We start from the raw sequence: 17,500 nt of genomic DNA on the forward strand, positions 1-17,500 counted from the left end.
ACCCAGAAGGTCGATATGAGACAAGCATGTTGGCGCCCGATGACGTGCGGCGCCAGACGCCGGGTGGGGCGGGTGCTGCTGGCAGCGGCGGCTTTAGCCACTGCCCAGCATCTTCGTGGCCCTCTGGTTGGCCTCGTCGATCCTGGTCTTGTTGGAGTCCGCCTGGGCGAGGGAGAAGCAAGGGAGGGTTTGTTAGCTCGGTACCTCCACTTCAAGTCTGCGCAAACGCTCTCGTGTAGCTGCATCAAACTCACAACCTAAAGCCTCCCTTTATCTGGACTTGGATTTAACTTCAGAGTTTAGTGCAGCTGTCAGAACTTTTTGACTTGTGGGCCACAGCTAAAATAGCTTTTGGTGCGGCCAGGGAAGTCTGGGCTTCTCTTTTTAGGCTGTTATCGCTGCGACCTGACTTCGGATAAGCAAGGGAAGATGGATGGATGGATGTAAACTACACACACACACACACATATATATATATATATATATATATATATATATATATATATACACACACACATATACACATACATACATATATATACATATATGTATGTGTGGGAAAAATCACAAGACTACTTCATCTCTACAGAACTGTTTCATGAGGGGTTCCCTCAATCGTCAGGAGAGAAAAAAAAAAATCTGACGATTGAAGGAACCCCTCATGAAACAGTTCTGTAGAGATGAAGTAGTCTTGTGATTTTTCCCACACATAAATATTGCGCTCTACCACAATATCGAGCATTATTCTCTGGATAATCCAATTAAGGTATATATATATACATATATGTATATACACACAAATACATGTATGTACATATACATACACACATACATATATTTATATATATACATACATACATACAAACTTAGATTTATACATATATATACACAGATACATATATACACACATACATACATACATATAAACTTAGATTTATACATAGAAATATATGTATATATACATGTGTGTACATACATACCTATAAACTTAGATTTATACATATAAATATATATGTATATAAGCATACTGTATGTGTGAATATATACACATTCATACAGTATATACACACACATATATATATACACACACACACACACATATATATATATATATATATATATACACATATGTATATATATTTATGTACATATACACTGTTACACATACACATATGTACATATATACATATATATATACATATATATATATATCAAATATAATATACGTGTGTATATATATATATATATATATATATATATATATATATATATATATATATATATATATATATATATATATATATATATATATATATATAAATAACATGTTTATTCACAATTTTACATGTATAATACCTGACGGTCTACCATAGCTTAGAGTTAGTGTAGCTTCTGGTGGGAAGAATTTCACAAAAATTTCACGCAACTTTCAGTTAAGTTGAATAGAAAACCCCTCCTTATCGGCTTTAGACCAAAAGTTCCCAAAGGTTAGTTATCACTGACAATAACTCGCCACCAGAGGGCGCTGTCGCTAAACTTGAGGTTTGCAAAAAATTGTGTTTTCTCCAGTAATACACCTGTTTTTTTAATTGTTGTTGCTCGTCTGTGTTTGTCTTCTAGACTTTTACACAAAAAACTATTGTCACTATTCTAAAGTGTGACGGTAAAGCTGTAGTCTATTTAAAGTTACGTTTATTCAACCAGCAAGTAGTTTTTTTCGATTGTAAGATAAGTAAAACATTTTTATATTTCTCAGCTTTGATTTACATGTAAACAAACATTTGTCATGGGTATTGATCATTTTGGACTGGACTGCAATGTAAATAGTTATTGGCAAGCTAACTAATTGTGAAATAGTCGTTAGCGAACTTCTATTCTCATGATGGTCGGTTGTCACCAGTGTTCATAAAATTACTTTTCAAAGTAATTAATTATAGTTATTGCTTATTTTACCAAAAAAAGTACATGATATACTAATGGAATTACTCTTAAATACATGCAGTTGATTACTAGGGAGAGTAACTAAGATAAACTAACTCACATACCTGGCATACGTATTTGTGCGGTGTGACTACAGCGAGAGCGCGCTCCAGGCAGCATTTTAGCTCAGCTGTGTTTTTTTTGTTCCATCTGTTCACTGGATCGTGAACGCGCTGAGATGGAATGTGTTTCCACGGCTGTAGTCTCCATGTCCACAATCGGGTTATTGTAGGATTGCAAAGTTTGTCACTTAATTCATTGACTTGTTGTTCATTATTCCCACATAGTAGTGTCTATTCTGTATATGTATGTATGTATGTGTGTGTAGTTACATGTTGTGTGTTTGCTGTGGGATGTTGCCTCCTTCTGTTTAATATCAACTTTATTTTAGTTTTTAGTGCTGGTTGTTGCTTTCATTGGTGTAAAGGCGACTTCCATTATTAGCGTCTTTAGAAATGCTTGAACGATACGCTAGAGGGAAACAGCATAAATGGCACTGTAAGTAATAAGGACGTATAATACCCCTTAGCATTAGCTCTAAATTGTATATTTTACTAACAAATAGCTTGACACATACAGATAGATAAGTTCTCAATGAGCACGGCTGTATTGTATTGTTGATGTACTTCAAAGTAACTTTGCTTAGCATGTACTAATAAGCTAAACCATGACTATCTTTGGTATTTACCATGAAATATCTTTTATTACCGTTTATTATTATTATGGAAAACTTTGAAACAATACTCTTTACTTCAAGCTTGAGCTCAGTCTTAGCCTTTGCACTAAAGAGTGTTAGCACCTTCTCCATGATCCTGTCGATCTGGCGGTTCTGGGTGTCGATCTCGTTGCCCATGTCTAGGGCCATGTGGCGCAGGTTTCCGATGATGCCACCCACTTGCTCCAGGTTCTCGTCCATCTCATTTTCCCGGGCATCGTCTGTTACCCTGAAGCACAACACAGATATATTCAAGTATTGGTAAAACTAGTTTGGGCGATACGGCTGAAAACCGTATGAAGTACTTGAATCGCTCGATCTGGATAATTATTGATATTTTTTATGACCTATGGAAAATAAGGGGCAGGATAAAAATATATGTTATTGTAAATTTAACCTTCTTGTAATTATAATCCCTTAGGTATGTCATCACAGGAATAGAAAACAATCAGCTACATCAATTTGACCAAACTGAGCATATATGGGCAATACCTGTACCTTGACTTCTTGCACTAATTCCAGTTTTGGTTAGCCATCAGTCAGTCCGGCCTGCCACTAGAGATGGGCAGTAACGAGCTAAATGTGGCTTAGCTACATTTCCCAGTAGCTCTGCAGTATCTTCACTACTTTTTAGAGCCATGTGGCAAAGTAGCTTACATCAAAGCTACAAAGAGAAAATTGCCAAGCCAAAATGCCCTGCGATGAGGTAACGACTCGTCCAGGGTGTACGCCGCCTTCCGCCCGAATGCAGCCGAGATAGGCTCCAGCACCCTCCGCGACACCAAAAGGGACAAGAAATTGGATGGATGGACAAGCCATAATGAAATACATAGAAAACAATGACCTGGATGAATGAGAACATCCATATATACATCCGTAGAAAATCCATGACAATGGGTTGGTGTTTGTATGGTCAGTCACAATTGGCTAAGGTTAGAGCCAAACATTACACACTGGCCAATCAGAGGCAAGATAAGGCGGGTCATCGAAACCAGGAAGCAAAATCATAACAGACACTTATGTCACATGACGACAAGGGAGTCCGAGACAGGGGGACGCTTCAAGCTGACCACTCAAAAACAAAGAACCATACTTGAAAATGTCAGAGGAATTCTCTCCCGCAGATTAGATTTTTCCTTTAGTGATGAAAACGTGCAGGAAACCCACAATAATGCGTGTTCTTGGCCATATTTAGACAAATGCATGCCTTTAGAGCAGGGGTCGGCAACCCGCGGCTCCGGAGCCGCATGCGGCTCTTTGACCACTCTGATGTGGCTCAGTCGCATACTTGCCGACCCCCCGGAGAAGTCCGATGGATTTCCAATTTTAATGTCTCTATCAGAAATCTCCCGGGTAAACATTTTTCGATTTTCACCCAGACATCAACTTTGACGGCGTGCCCTGATGACAATGCCTCTAACACCCTTTCTACATGTCATCGCGCCAGGACTTTCACCATGCTATCTGCGTGCCGGCTGTCCAGTCACATTTTGGATGCGACCTCTATCTGAACCCATACGCAACTTCAAGGCATACTTGTTCAACAGCCATACAGGTCACACTGAGAGTTGTGATATAAACAAATTTAACACACTTACTAATATGCGCCACACTGTGAACCCACACCAAACAAGAATTGCAAACACATTTCAAGAGAACATCCGCACTATAACACAACATAAACACGACAGAACAAATACCCAGAATCCCATGTATCCGGACTCTTCCGGGCTCCATTATACACCCAGTTACCACCAAACCCCCCCCACCTCAACCGACACACGGAGGGGTGAGGTGGGGGGGTGTTGGGTTGGTGGTAGCTGGGTGTATAATGGAGCCTGGAAGAGTCAGGATACATGGGATACTGGGTATTTGTTCTGTTGTGTTTATGTTGTGTTATAGTGCGGATGCTCTCCTGAAATGTGTTCATCATTCTTGTTTGGTGTGGGTTCACAGTGTGGCGCATATTAGTAAGCGTGCCAAAGTTGTTTAAACGGCCACCCTCAGTGTAACCTGTATTGTTGTTGAATAAGTATGCCTTGCAGTTGCGTATGCGTGCAGATAGAGGTCGCATCCAAAATGTGACTTATTGCTGTTGAATAAGGATGCCTTGCAGTCTCTTACGTGTGTCTGCAATAGCCTCATCCAACAATTCTTTGGGCTATTTGTACAAGCTGTAGAGGGCGGTAGTGACATCATTGTACGGCCTTATCATCGTTCATTGGGTGAACGTGAGCGTACATTCGAGAGAATAATTACTCTGAAATTCGGGAGTCTTCCGGTAAAATTGGGACGGTTGGCAGGTGTGATGCTGTCAAGCGGCATTCCTATAAAACTCGCGGGCCGCACTAACATTGAATTTTCATATTAAGTTGCGGGCCGCATGTCTGAGACCCCTGGTTTATACATAGCACAAAGCAAAAAAAAAACTCTGTATGCAGTATTATTTCATTATAAATATTAAAAGAGTTATATGGCTCCCATTCTTTTCTTTACTTTGTGAAACGGGTCAAAATGGCTCTTTGAGTGGTAAAGGTTGCCGACCCCTGCTTTTGAGGAAACAACACTCAAAAACTTAGTTTTTGGTTGTTTACTAACAACAATCAAAACTGCTCTCTTCATCTGAGACGTCCGAGAGTAAATTGCTGCCTGCCGCTTGCCCTGGGTCCTGTTCTGCGGTTCCCCAATATCGTGGTCCATCCAGAGTCCATAGTGCCGTACTCTGGAAAAGGTCAGCTCTCGAAACTGCAGTGACACACGCCTCCTTACCTGCGAATGAAGCCTCCGCTGATGGCCATCTGTTCGCGCTCGTCCACCACGCGGGCCGGCTGACTGGCCACCACCCCATCCTGGTTGTTCCCCCAGGCCTTGCTGGCTCCGCTCTTCATTCTGTAACCAGGAACAGCAGTTACCCGAGCCTCAATCAGGCCAGCCTCTCCTTGGACCAATCAACACAGAGAGCCTTGGCTTTGAGGGCGGATTTAAGTACCGATCCATAGCAAAGGACTCCATTCATGCATCCGGTGGGGGACTAGACTAGGTCAAGCAAAGCATAGCAGGCATGGACTGGCTGGGAGTTTAGCAATGTGAGTGATGCTATATCATGTAGTGTAAACATGCAGCTAACATCCTGAACTATTAGCCCGCATGCACTTCGGGAACAAGACCCTGTAAAAGGTAAACAAAACAACCCCCCAACCCCGCATTTGAATCTCCCAAGGTGACAGAAAACAGTAGACAAACGGGACAGATTGTACAGGACTGTCACATTGTTAGAGGAGGGACAACAAGAATACAAAATAAAAAAACAATAACAACGTAAAGGAACTGAAGGAAGTCAAGAGAGTAAAACGTGACACCCCAAGCTCCGCCTTCTTTGTCTTTTATTAGCAGACCCATGTCTGACTCGGTAGGAAGAGCGTACGGACAAACAGAGCTGCGCCAACCAGATATGCCGTCTTTGTGCGTGTCATGGAGCTCGTTATTCAGCAGCTATTTTTAGTCAGTAAACAAAGAGGAGAAGGTTACAGCTGCACGGGGTTTAAATGCCCTCCCAAAACCGCATCACGCCTCTTGTACCTGATTTTTGTTTTACGCTTTTGAGAAAGTCCTTCTTTTCAAACCATATCCTTCTTCAAAAGATGCTTGGGCAGTTTGGGACGAGCCAATTGTTTAGAATGGAAGAGAGGAGGGCCAGCTGGAGCGCAGTCCTCGGATGCAGTCGTCACCTTGACAACACTTTTACAATACGAAGCCCTTTACAAGCCTGTCCTTTGTTTTTAAAACGCTTCAAAAAATCGAACCATAACATAAAAACTTCAATGGTACTTCAAAACCTGTGTTGTGTTTTGACCTAATTTCAACTTTCCGTAATGCACAGGTGTATCAAAGTGGCCCCGCATCCTTCTACGTTTGCTGTATCTACGTTTTGATTGTATACCTCAACATTGTATTTATTGTCGAATTTGTTTTGATCTTTTATTTTGAAATGGATGAGAATCAGCCCCTCCAAGTCTGAGTCCATGGTTCTCGCAAGGAAAAAGAGTGGAGTGCCATCTCCGGGTTGGGAAGGACACCCTGCCCCAAGTGGAGGAGTTGAAGTATTGAGGAGTCTTGTTCATGAGTAGATTGTGAGATCGACAGGCGGATCGGTACAGTGTCTTCAGTAGTGCGGACCCTGTATCGATCCGTTGTGGTGAAGAAGGAGCTGAGCCGGAAGGCAAAGCTCTCAATTTACCGGTCGATCTACGTTCCCCTTCCTCACCTATGGTCATGAGCTTTGGGTTATGACCGAAAGGACAAGATCACGGGTACAAACGGCCGAAATAAGTTTCCTCCGCCGGGTGGCGGGGCTCTCCCTTAGAGATAGGGTGAGAAGCTCTGCCATTCGGGGGGAGCTCAAAGTAAAGCCGCTGCTCCTCCACATCGAGAGGAGCCAGATGAGGTGGTTCTGGCATCTGCTCAGGATGCCACCTGAACACCTCCCTGGGCACGTCCAACCGGTAGGAGGCCACGGGGAAGACCCAGGACTAGTTGGGAAGACTATGTCTCCCGGCTGGCCTGCGAACGCCTCGGGATACCCTGGGAAAAGCTGGACAAAGTGGCTGGGGAGAGGAAAGTCTGGGCTTCTCTGCTCAGGCTGCTGCCCCCGCGACCCGACCTTGGATACGCAGAAGAAGATGGATGGATGGATGGATTAAAGCTAATTTAGTTTCCTTTCCTGTACTGTACTGTAAAGGATCTGAACTGTGACATTAATATGGAAGTAAGGTTGAGGATGCCTATGGTTACAGTCCTAGTAAACTGTGAACTGTGACCTTAATATGGAAGTACGGTTGAGGATGCCTACGGTTACAGTCCTAGACAAAGATATACACTCAAAGCTCGATATGACGCGGCCCAATGTTACGCGATATTCTATATATCTGGGGGTTTAGGACTAGCTAACGAACAAAGTCTGTTATGCGTCTTAGCTTGTAGGCCGTTTAGGACTGCTGCAAACTGGACTACTTAGCTTAATACGGCTAACGCGAGTAAGCGTGTCCACGGCATCCAATGTTTTTTTGCTCTTACTAACAGACCTCTTTATGAGACTGGTGCAAGAAGAAACCATGCACAGGATTTTACCTTCACAAAGTTGAGTTAGCTAAATTAGCTCTGCCAGCTTAGCAGCTAGCCAGCTGAGTCCTCATGAAACGTGGGAACACAATCCTCCGATCACGTCACGTCTGGTTTGGGGATCATTTTATCGTATTGTTTCAAAAAGAAAAGGGTAAAAACTATGAATTTTTATACAACATGATCTCGGGAATTATTAAATATTTTATTGACCCCGACGACCAAGTTTGTCAAAGTTTGAGTGTATTTCAGTAAAAAGTATCTATTAAAGCCGCACTTCAGCCAAGACGGATGTTTAATTTTTTTTTTTTGTAATAATACATGTCAAGTCATGATTAAATGGCACTGATATGTCAAAAGGCATGAATAAATCATGTTCTTTTCGAATAACTTTATAACTGATAACGGTAGTTCAGCAGGGATATGCTAACTTCAAAATTAGATTTACAGCCCCGAAATCTTGTTATTGTTATTAAAAAGTCTGTGAGTGTGTCACATACAGGTTGCCAGTTACGCACCGTCACCTTCGTCGGGCTACTGCCACTGGTAAAGTTACTAAACATGCCAGACCTTAGTAAATCTGAACGGCGTCGTTACGATTCTCAACTTATTCATGACAAAGCCAGGAACAAAACGAGGATTTGTATCTGGGATGCCTTTGAAAGATGGAAGACGATTGAAGGCAGAGCAGATCTGACGCCAAACTGTCTGATTTCCTCCTTGATAAGTAAGTAAGGCATTTACGTTTTTGGTATATAAACTATATTGTCCAATTCAGTCTATGATCTTGTCTAACAAAGCTAGTATGTTCCTGCAACGAATGCTTCGGAGCAAAGCAACATTGCACTAGTGTAATGCTGAGTTCACATGCTATATGTATGTCAATGACACATCGACATACGGGCTAATGGGGGAAATATATGCCTGTTAGCCTGTATGTTGATGTATGTTCCAACTGACAGGACAAAGTATATTTTCGACAAATAAAACCTATGTGGATATGGGAAGTGTCAGTCATACTTGCCAACCCTCCTGGATTTTCCGGGAGACTCCCGAAATTCAGCGCCTCTCCCGAAAACCTCCCGGAAGAAATTTTTTCCCGAAATTCACGCCCCTTCCAGCTCCATGTGAACATGAGTGGGGACAGCCTGTTTTCTATTTTCACATCCGCTTTCCTGTTATATAAACAGCTTATCTGCCCAATCACGTTACATCTACGGATTTTAATAAAAAACTGCACACACGAGGAGACAAAGCAGAAGAACAAGTACGTTACAGCCATGGCGACGCCGTCTTTAATAGAGTGAATCTATGTTGTCTGTTGCCATCTCCTGGTGAATGTTGGCTATAGCGTTATGGGGTTGCTTTTTAATTGGCTAACGATTTACGTGGTGTTGCGCACCTGACGGCAAGTGACTCTTGCCAGTACGCAAATGGCAGAACAAAGGTTACTCAAATAGTGAAAGGTAAGTGTTTTTTTTTTTTTTTGTAACCAGCAAACACAGTAAAGTTAGTAGAACAACTGTGTTTTTATTACTGTGTATTTGATAAGTGCCGTCTGAAATTCAACTATTTCTTTTATTTATATATATATAATAAAATATATATAGCTACAATTCATTGAAAGTCAAGTATTTCATACATACATACATATATATATATATATATATATATATATATATATATATATATATATATATATATATATATATATATATATATATATATATATATATGTGTGTGTGAAATATATATGAAATATTCGAGTTGCTGAATAATACTCGTCCCCTCTTAACCACGCCCCCCCAACTCCCGAAATCGGAGGTCTCAAGGTTGGCAAGTATGGTGTCAGTGCCTATTTCCTTCTCAATATGCCGATACGCTGAGGAAATGCTGTCCAACATTAGCACGGCTAATTGCGGTTTCTGGTACTATATGTGCATCAAACACATATGGGGTGGTATTTGCTTGGCACAATATAATGCCTTACATGTAATGATGTTGTACTTTGTGTATTGACGTGGTCGTAGGCGGTATGATTTATGCGAAACGTGGGTTGGCTCATAGAATCCCACTCTGCTCTGAAAGATGTGTCAGGTTGGATGCAACATGGGGTTATGCTGAACGAAATGTGGCGGTAATTTTACTGTCAGCCTTGGGTTGCCATCAAAGTAGGCCAAGACGATATAAAATATAAATTATTATATATAATTATTTCGATGGTGGTACGTGTGGTCAAACTAGACCTTTTAGCAGGGCAAAGCCAAGAATCTGTCCCGACTCCTCGCGAAAATATTGCTGCGTGACTTTACAAATACATTTGGCTAATCGATATCGGTAAAATGTGGCATAATTACTGAGTAAACCTTCTTGCAAGAAGCATAAACAAGAGAAAGCTACAGCGTAGGACTCTTCGATTGCCATTTGACGTTCCTTGGAGTAGGATTGGGATTGGGCTGCGTATCTGGCAACCTCAGTCATGGCTACAGAATTTTGACCTGGTTTTTGCAGTACCATTTCGGGCCACATTATTACACATGGCACCTTTTAAAGTAAACATCGTAAAATTGTATGCTTGCATTTCTTGATATTTAGTTTTCTAAATCATTTAACACAAAAGTTAAGTCTTTGTTTTGCTTGTCAATGAACTGAACTGTGGTGCTAAACATGACACTTCTATATTTACTATGTTTTGTTGTCTTATTTTTAATATTTCAATAACAGTTAACATATTTTATCCTGTGTTGCTGGGATACCTTGCAGTGGTACCGTATGAGAAAATATATCAGTAAGAGAGATGGCGGCTACTCAGCCTCCTACATGACTTGTATAAATAGAACTGGACCAAACCGAGGCTTGACTTCTCTGCCAGTTCCTGCGGACACACACTTTGTTTGTGTACTTGCCGTTTCCCATCTGGCTACTTTTCCTCATCTTTTCATTTTGTTCCAAAATACTCTTTCGTCATCTCTCAAATGGATGCTCTCACCTGCGCTAATGAGCTTAGTGGCGGTCGAAGGGAGATGATAGGATTAGATGTTGCAAATACGGACCATACTGTGGCAGAATCTGTCAAACGGAGCTACCCTCTAACTAAAATTTTGACTTCTGAATTTCTCCCACTGTCTTAAGGATTTCAAGTTGAGGTTGGCACTTCTGCTTCAGAACCAGGAAATCGAGCATTTGGAACTCTTCTGTTCGCATGTTGTCCCCGTGTTTCGTGGGTTTTGATGCGCAATGCTCAGCTTGTCACCCTCTTCCGGACAGAAAGAAGATGTGGGTGTGTGACAATCCTTGGTCTTAAACTTAGAACCTACACATCTGTTGGTTTTAGAAGTATCCTCAGTGTCCCACCCGAGATAACGTCCTACTTTTGTCATGGTGCCAGCAAAGGTAAGGCCAGAGTATCAAATTTCCCCCGATACCGCTAAGATCCTGGCTGTTTGGGGTCTCTTTTCCCAGTCTCTCCGTCTCCTTGTGAGAAACGTTGACCCAATCTTCCTTATTGTCATTACTAAGTCACTATTGGGCGAAAAACGGATGTCTGACACAACACTTCACATGTGCTATCCTCCGTTAACAGATACTACACTTTTCTACAAATACTCTGACTTCTTCTAACACTGTCAAATCATGTTTGCTTGACTGGGGAAAGGTCCAGATCATCCACAGCTGCTAATGTCTGTTTTCTTTGACATTTGGAGATAACCATGACCGTAGCGGGGATAAGCTGTTTAGAAAATGGATGAATTATATTTTCTTTGTCCACATGTTGGTTTTTCAACTCTTTTATATTGTCTTGTAAGATTTTGGATGGTGGTTGCAGGGCAGGATTGTGTCGATCTGTAGACTGGATTAATGTCGCTACTTCAACCAGTGGCAGGGAGGCTGCAAACTCAAATTATGCTGCCGACTTAAAGCTCAACAAAAAATTGAGCAACTGCTTGTATCCCAAAGTTGTTATAAATTGAGGTATGTGCAGTATTTATACATCAAAATCAATTAAGTGCTTGCTTAAACCTTATAACTTTTCTCTCAGTCCTAATTCTTATGTTTACTTTAAATGTTTAGCACAATATTCTTTAAGCTTGGTTAAAACCGTTTTAGTCAGGTTTGGGTTTAACCGTTTCAGGTCTGTACATACAAGGTCTGGTTGGGGAAAAAGTAACCAACACATTTGGGTTGAGCTAGGCTGGAGATTCTGAGCTAGGTCCTTGTGATAAATATTAGACATGTGACATTACAGAGGCCAGGCGTAAAAAAATATTTCTGTCCATATTGTAGACGTACAGTGGATCGCAACTGGACTGTTTGGTTTGTTTTAAAAGATGTTTTGCCTTTCATTCAAGTAGATTTCATCTGTCCGTGCTCAGAGACTTGGATTGGTCAAATTTAGTTTGAAGACTAAGTCGTCGTCTTCTTCTAGTCTTCAGACGAGATTTGACCAATATTAAGTATTCTTGTGGATCATTAAAGTTTGTCTAAGTCTAGTCTTCAGAGTACATCCGACCAATCTTAAGTCGTCTTCTTCTAGTAGTCTTCAGACTAGATGTGACCGATATTAAGTCTTCTTCTTCTAGTCTTCAGAGTAGATCTGACCAATCTAAGTAGTCTTCAGACTAGATCTGACCAATCTAAATCTGACTAGATCTGACCAACCTAAGTCAATGAGCCTACTTGGCGAAACATCTTCGAAGAGAAGCAAATAGTCCAGTTGCAATGGACTGAATGCCCTGAGACTGCAATGACCTGGATGAATGGGAACATCCATAGAACTTGTAGACGTACATGTTGTCTGGAAACGTTCTATGGAAAGTCTCTTAAATGATGGCTACCATTAGTTGCATGAAGCACTTTAAAACAATAGTTTTTATGTTTACTGGAGTATAGCCTCATCAATGATGGCAGTGGAATGGTATCTTCTTTAACAGAACCTCAGAGAAAGAAGTCCATAGAAGTGATATCTGGTGACCACCTCTCCAGTTCTAGTCTGGAAAGGTTTCATTGAGAAACTGGATCACACGCAGTTTTGCAATGTGATTAAAAACTTAGACGACTACTGAGTACATGGAACAAATCCTGAGTATCCCATCTGTTTTACCTTGCAAAGACTTTGTGGACACCCTGTATTTCAAAATGTTGCTGGTTATGCTGCATCAATGTACATACTCTACATGTACATCATCAACAAATGCATGGTGGGAGCATCATCACGTGCAAAAATGAGTTGCATAGTCAAGCATGCAAGAGCATTCCAAGGGTCATGCTCGCCACTCAATCCGCGTCCGGTGAAGGGATGAGGTTGTTCAAGGAAAACAAAAGTGGTTTAGTCGTCTGCATCAAAGGGAGCTCCTTGTGGTAAAGATTGTGCAGATGTAATGAGTCAAACAGTCCCGGATTGGACATTTTGACTTCTACATATTCATCAGCCCTGGTTATGGTTTGACTATTCCTGGAGGTCTCTGGTTCTATCCCTTTGGATCGATGCTTGAGCACATTCCTTTGCAGGAACGTGTTAGTGAGTGGATAAAACCTAAGTGGGGGCTCACAGAAAAGAGTACTTGGCTCGAAAGTGTTGAGAGAGGCACTTGCTGATAAACCTTGGCCTTAGCTAAGAGTACCGGACTCTTTTAGAGGGTCTGTTATGTGCTTAAAAGCAGTAGAAACAAGGTCTAGGTAGAAACCTCGGCAAGGTTCTAGATCAAACTGTGATGGTTCCAAGCGATAGTTATTGGGTAGTGGATGCGTAGGTCCACCAACTGGACAAAGATTTTAAGGCAAGAACACCAAGCAAGTGGCAAATTGTATTCTGGAAAACGGTTACCAACTTTGTTACCCTTGATTAAGAATCTTCTCTCACTAATAGAACGATGATGCCACTAGTTTAGACCAGTGCCAAGTTTTACTGTACAAAGAACTCGTTATTAATGGAGGTGATACATTTTAAAATTATTTGCAATTTTTTTTATTAATTGTCACTAAGGATGTGTTGAAACCACTTTTTAATTTCTGATACCGGTATTGGAGCCCTGAGTATTGGCCGATACAGAAATTGATCAGATATCAGCACGAATCATAAAACATAGCTTAATTTTCATATTGTAGAATGTTTGCCAGAGATGTGCCAGTAAAATATGCAAATGTGTGTTTTAATCATGAACACAGTTAAATTAATCTTGCAATGTATTTTGAGCATACAAGCTCTTTTACTTTACCACACGGTCAGTGATCAGATCAGTAACACGTCACTACAAATATGAGTGAGGAGAGTCCGACTGGTGGTCTCACTGGTGCAAAATATTATATTTAAAATATATCCTGAAAGAACTTTAGATAAAACTAAATATCTGAAATATATCCTAAAAGAACTTTAGATAAAACTAAATATTTAAAATACACCCTGAAAAAACTTTTGATAAAACTAAATATTATATTCAAAATACATCCTGAAAGAATGTTAGGTAAAACTAAATATTTAAACTACATCCTAAAAGAACTTTAGATAAAACTAATTTCAAAACTAAATATTTAAAATACATCCTGAAAGAAATTTAGATTAAACAAAATATTATATTTAAAATACATCATGAAATAACTTTAGATCAAACTAAATATTTAAAATACATCCTGAAGGAACTTTGGATAAAACGAAATATTATATTTAAAATACATCCGGAAAGAACTCTAGATAAAACTAAATATTCTATTTAAAAAACATCCTGAAAGAATTTCAGATAAAACTAAATATCTGAAATACATTCGCAAAAGAACTTTAGATAAAACTAATTTTATTTAAAATACATCTTGAAATAACTTTAAATGAAACTAAATATTTAAAATACATCCTGAAAGGAATTTAGATAAAACTAAATATTATTTTTAAAATACATCATGAAATAACTTTAGATAAAAGTAAATATTACATTTGAAATACGTCCTGAAGAATGATATGTACAACAAAATAGTTCAAATACATCCTTAAAAAAACTTTAGAAAAATATTATTTTATTTTCAAAATACACCCTGGAAGAATTTTAGATTAAACTGAATATTTAAAATACATCCTGAAAGAACTTTAGATAAAACTAAATATCTGAAATACATCCTGAAAGAACTTTAGATACAACTAAATATCTGAAATACATCCTGAAATAACTTTAGATACAACTAAATATTATATAAAAAACATTGTGAAATAACTTTGGATCAAACTAAATATTTAAAATACATCCTGAAAGAAATTTAGATAAAACTAAATAGTATATTTAAAATACATCATGAAATAACTTTAGATCAAACTAAATATTTAAAATACATCCTGGAAGAACTCTAAATAAAACTAAATATTATATTTAAAACACTTCCTGAAAGAACTTTAGATACAACTAAATATCTGAAATACATCCTGAAAGAACTTTAGATACAACTAAATATCTGAAACACATCCGCAAAAGAACTTTAGATAAAACTAATTTTATTTAAAATACATCTTGAAATAACTTTAGATCAAACTAAATATTTAAAATACATCCTGAAAGAAATTTAGATAAAACTAAATATTATATTTAAAATACATCACGAAATAACTTTAGATCAAACTAAATATTTAAAATACATCCTGAAAGAACTTTAGATAAAAGTAAATATTAAAATTTAAAATACATCCTGAAAGAATTTTATGTACAACAAAATAGTTCAAGTACATCCTTAAAAAACTTTAGAAAAATATTATTTTATATTCAAAATACACCCTGAAAGAATTTTAGATTGAACTAAATATTTAAAATACATCCTGAAAGAACTTTAGATAAAACTAAATATCTGAAATACATCCTGAAAAAACTTTAGATACAACTAAATATCTGAAATACATTCTGAAATAACTTTAGATACAACTAAATATCATATTTAAAATAAATCCTGAAAGAACTTTAGATACAATTAAATATCTGAAATACATCTGCAAAAGAACTTTAGATCAAACAAAATATTATATTTAAAATACATCTTGAAATAACTTTAGATCGAACTATATATTTAAAATACATCCTGAAAGAAATTTAGATAAAACTAAATATTATATTTAAAATACATCATGAAAGAATGTTATGAACAACAAAATAGTTCGAATACATCCTTAAAAAAACTTTAGAAAAATATTATTTTATATTCAAAATACACCCTGAAAGAATTTTAGATTAAACTAAATATTTAAAATACATCCTGAAAGAACTTTGGATAAAACTAAATATCTGAAACACATCCTGAAAGAACTTTAGATACAACTAATTATCATATTTAAAATAAATCCTGAAAGAACTTTAGATACAACTAAATATCATATTTAAAATAAATCCTGAAAGAACTTTGGATTCAACTAAATATTATATTTAAAATAAATCCTGAAAGAACTTTGGATAAAACTAAATATCATATTTAAAATAAATCCTGAAAGAACTTTAGATACAACTAAATATTTGAAATACATCCGCAAAAGAACTTTAGATTAAACTAAATATTATATTTAAAATACATCTTGAAATAACTTTAGATCAAACTAAATATTTAAAATACATCCTGAAAGAAATTTAGATAAAACTAAATATTATATTTAAAATACATCATGAAATAACTTTAGATCAAACTAAATATTTAAAATACATCCTGAAAGAACTTTAGATAAAAGTAAACATTAAAATTTAAAATACATCCTGAAATAATTTAATGTACAACAAAATTGTTCAAGTACACCCTTAAAAAAACTTTAGAAAAATATTATTTTATATTCAAAATACACCCTGAAAGAATTTTAGATTGAACTAAATATTTAAAATACATCCTGAAAGAACTTTAGATAAAACTAAATATCTGAAATACATCCTGAAAGAACTTTAGATACAACTAAATATCTGAAATATATTCTGAAAGAACTTTAGATACAACTAAATATCATATTTAAAATAAATCTTGAAAGAACTTTAGATACAATATTATATTTAAAATAAATCCTGAAAGAACTTTAGATACAACCAAATATCATATTTAAAATAAATCCTGAAAGAACTTTAGATACAACTAAATATCTGAAATACATCCGCAAAAGAACTTTAGATAAAACTAAATATTATATTTAAAATACATCTTGAAATAACTTTAGATCAAACTAAATATTTAAAATACATCCTGAAAGAAATTTAGATAAAACTAAATATTATATTTAAAATACATCATGAATTAACTTTAGATCAAACAAAATATTTAAAATACATCCTGAAATAACTTTAGATAAAAGTAAATATTATATTTAAAATAGACCCTGAAAGAATGTTATGAACAACAAAATAGTTGAAATACATCCTTAAAAAAACTTTAGAAAAATATTATTTTATATTCAAAATACACCATGAAATAATTTTTGATTAAACTAAATATTTAAAATACATCCTGAAAGAACTTTAGTTACAACTAAATCCTGAAAGAACTTTAGATACAACTGTCACCAAGTCTTACCTGGATGACTTTCTGACAATAAAATTGCATTATGTACAAAATAAACATTTTGCAGCTCTAGTTTTAACTAAGTCACATGTATTTTGCTCTAACATATTTAGTTTCAGTACAAAACCGGAATGAAATTCGATTCTGGTTTAATTTTAAAAATGTTTACAAATCGTTTTTCATGAATAA

General features: G+C 37.1%; 1 protein-coding gene across 1 annotated transcript in view; it reads right to left on the bottom strand.

Annotated features, from left to right (window-relative positions):
- Positions 1 to 17,500, bottom strand: part of snap25a (synaptosome associated protein 25a) — a 78,333-nt gene that overhangs the window by 1,141 nt on the left and 59,692 nt on the right. The window contains exons 6-8 of the mRNA XM_061885694.1: positions 5,465 to 5,584; positions 2,780 to 2,924; positions 1 to 162 (exon numbers count right to left, since the gene is read on the bottom strand). The exon at positions 1 to 162 is cut by the window's left edge and continues 1,141 nt beyond it. Of these exons, the coding sequence (XP_061741678.1) occupies positions 94 to 162; positions 2,780 to 2,924; positions 5,465 to 5,584 (334 nt within the window). The 3' untranslated portion in view covers positions 1 to 93. The remainder of the gene's footprint in view (positions 163 to 2,779; positions 2,925 to 5,464; positions 5,585 to 17,500) is intronic.

The sequence above is a fragment of the Nerophis ophidion genome, linkage group LG24 (assembly GCF_033978795.1).
Source record: "Nerophis ophidion isolate RoL-2023_Sa linkage group LG24, RoL_Noph_v1.0, whole genome shotgun sequence".
Taxonomy (NCBI): Eukaryota; Metazoa; Chordata; class Actinopteri; order Syngnathiformes; family Syngnathidae; genus Nerophis; species Nerophis ophidion.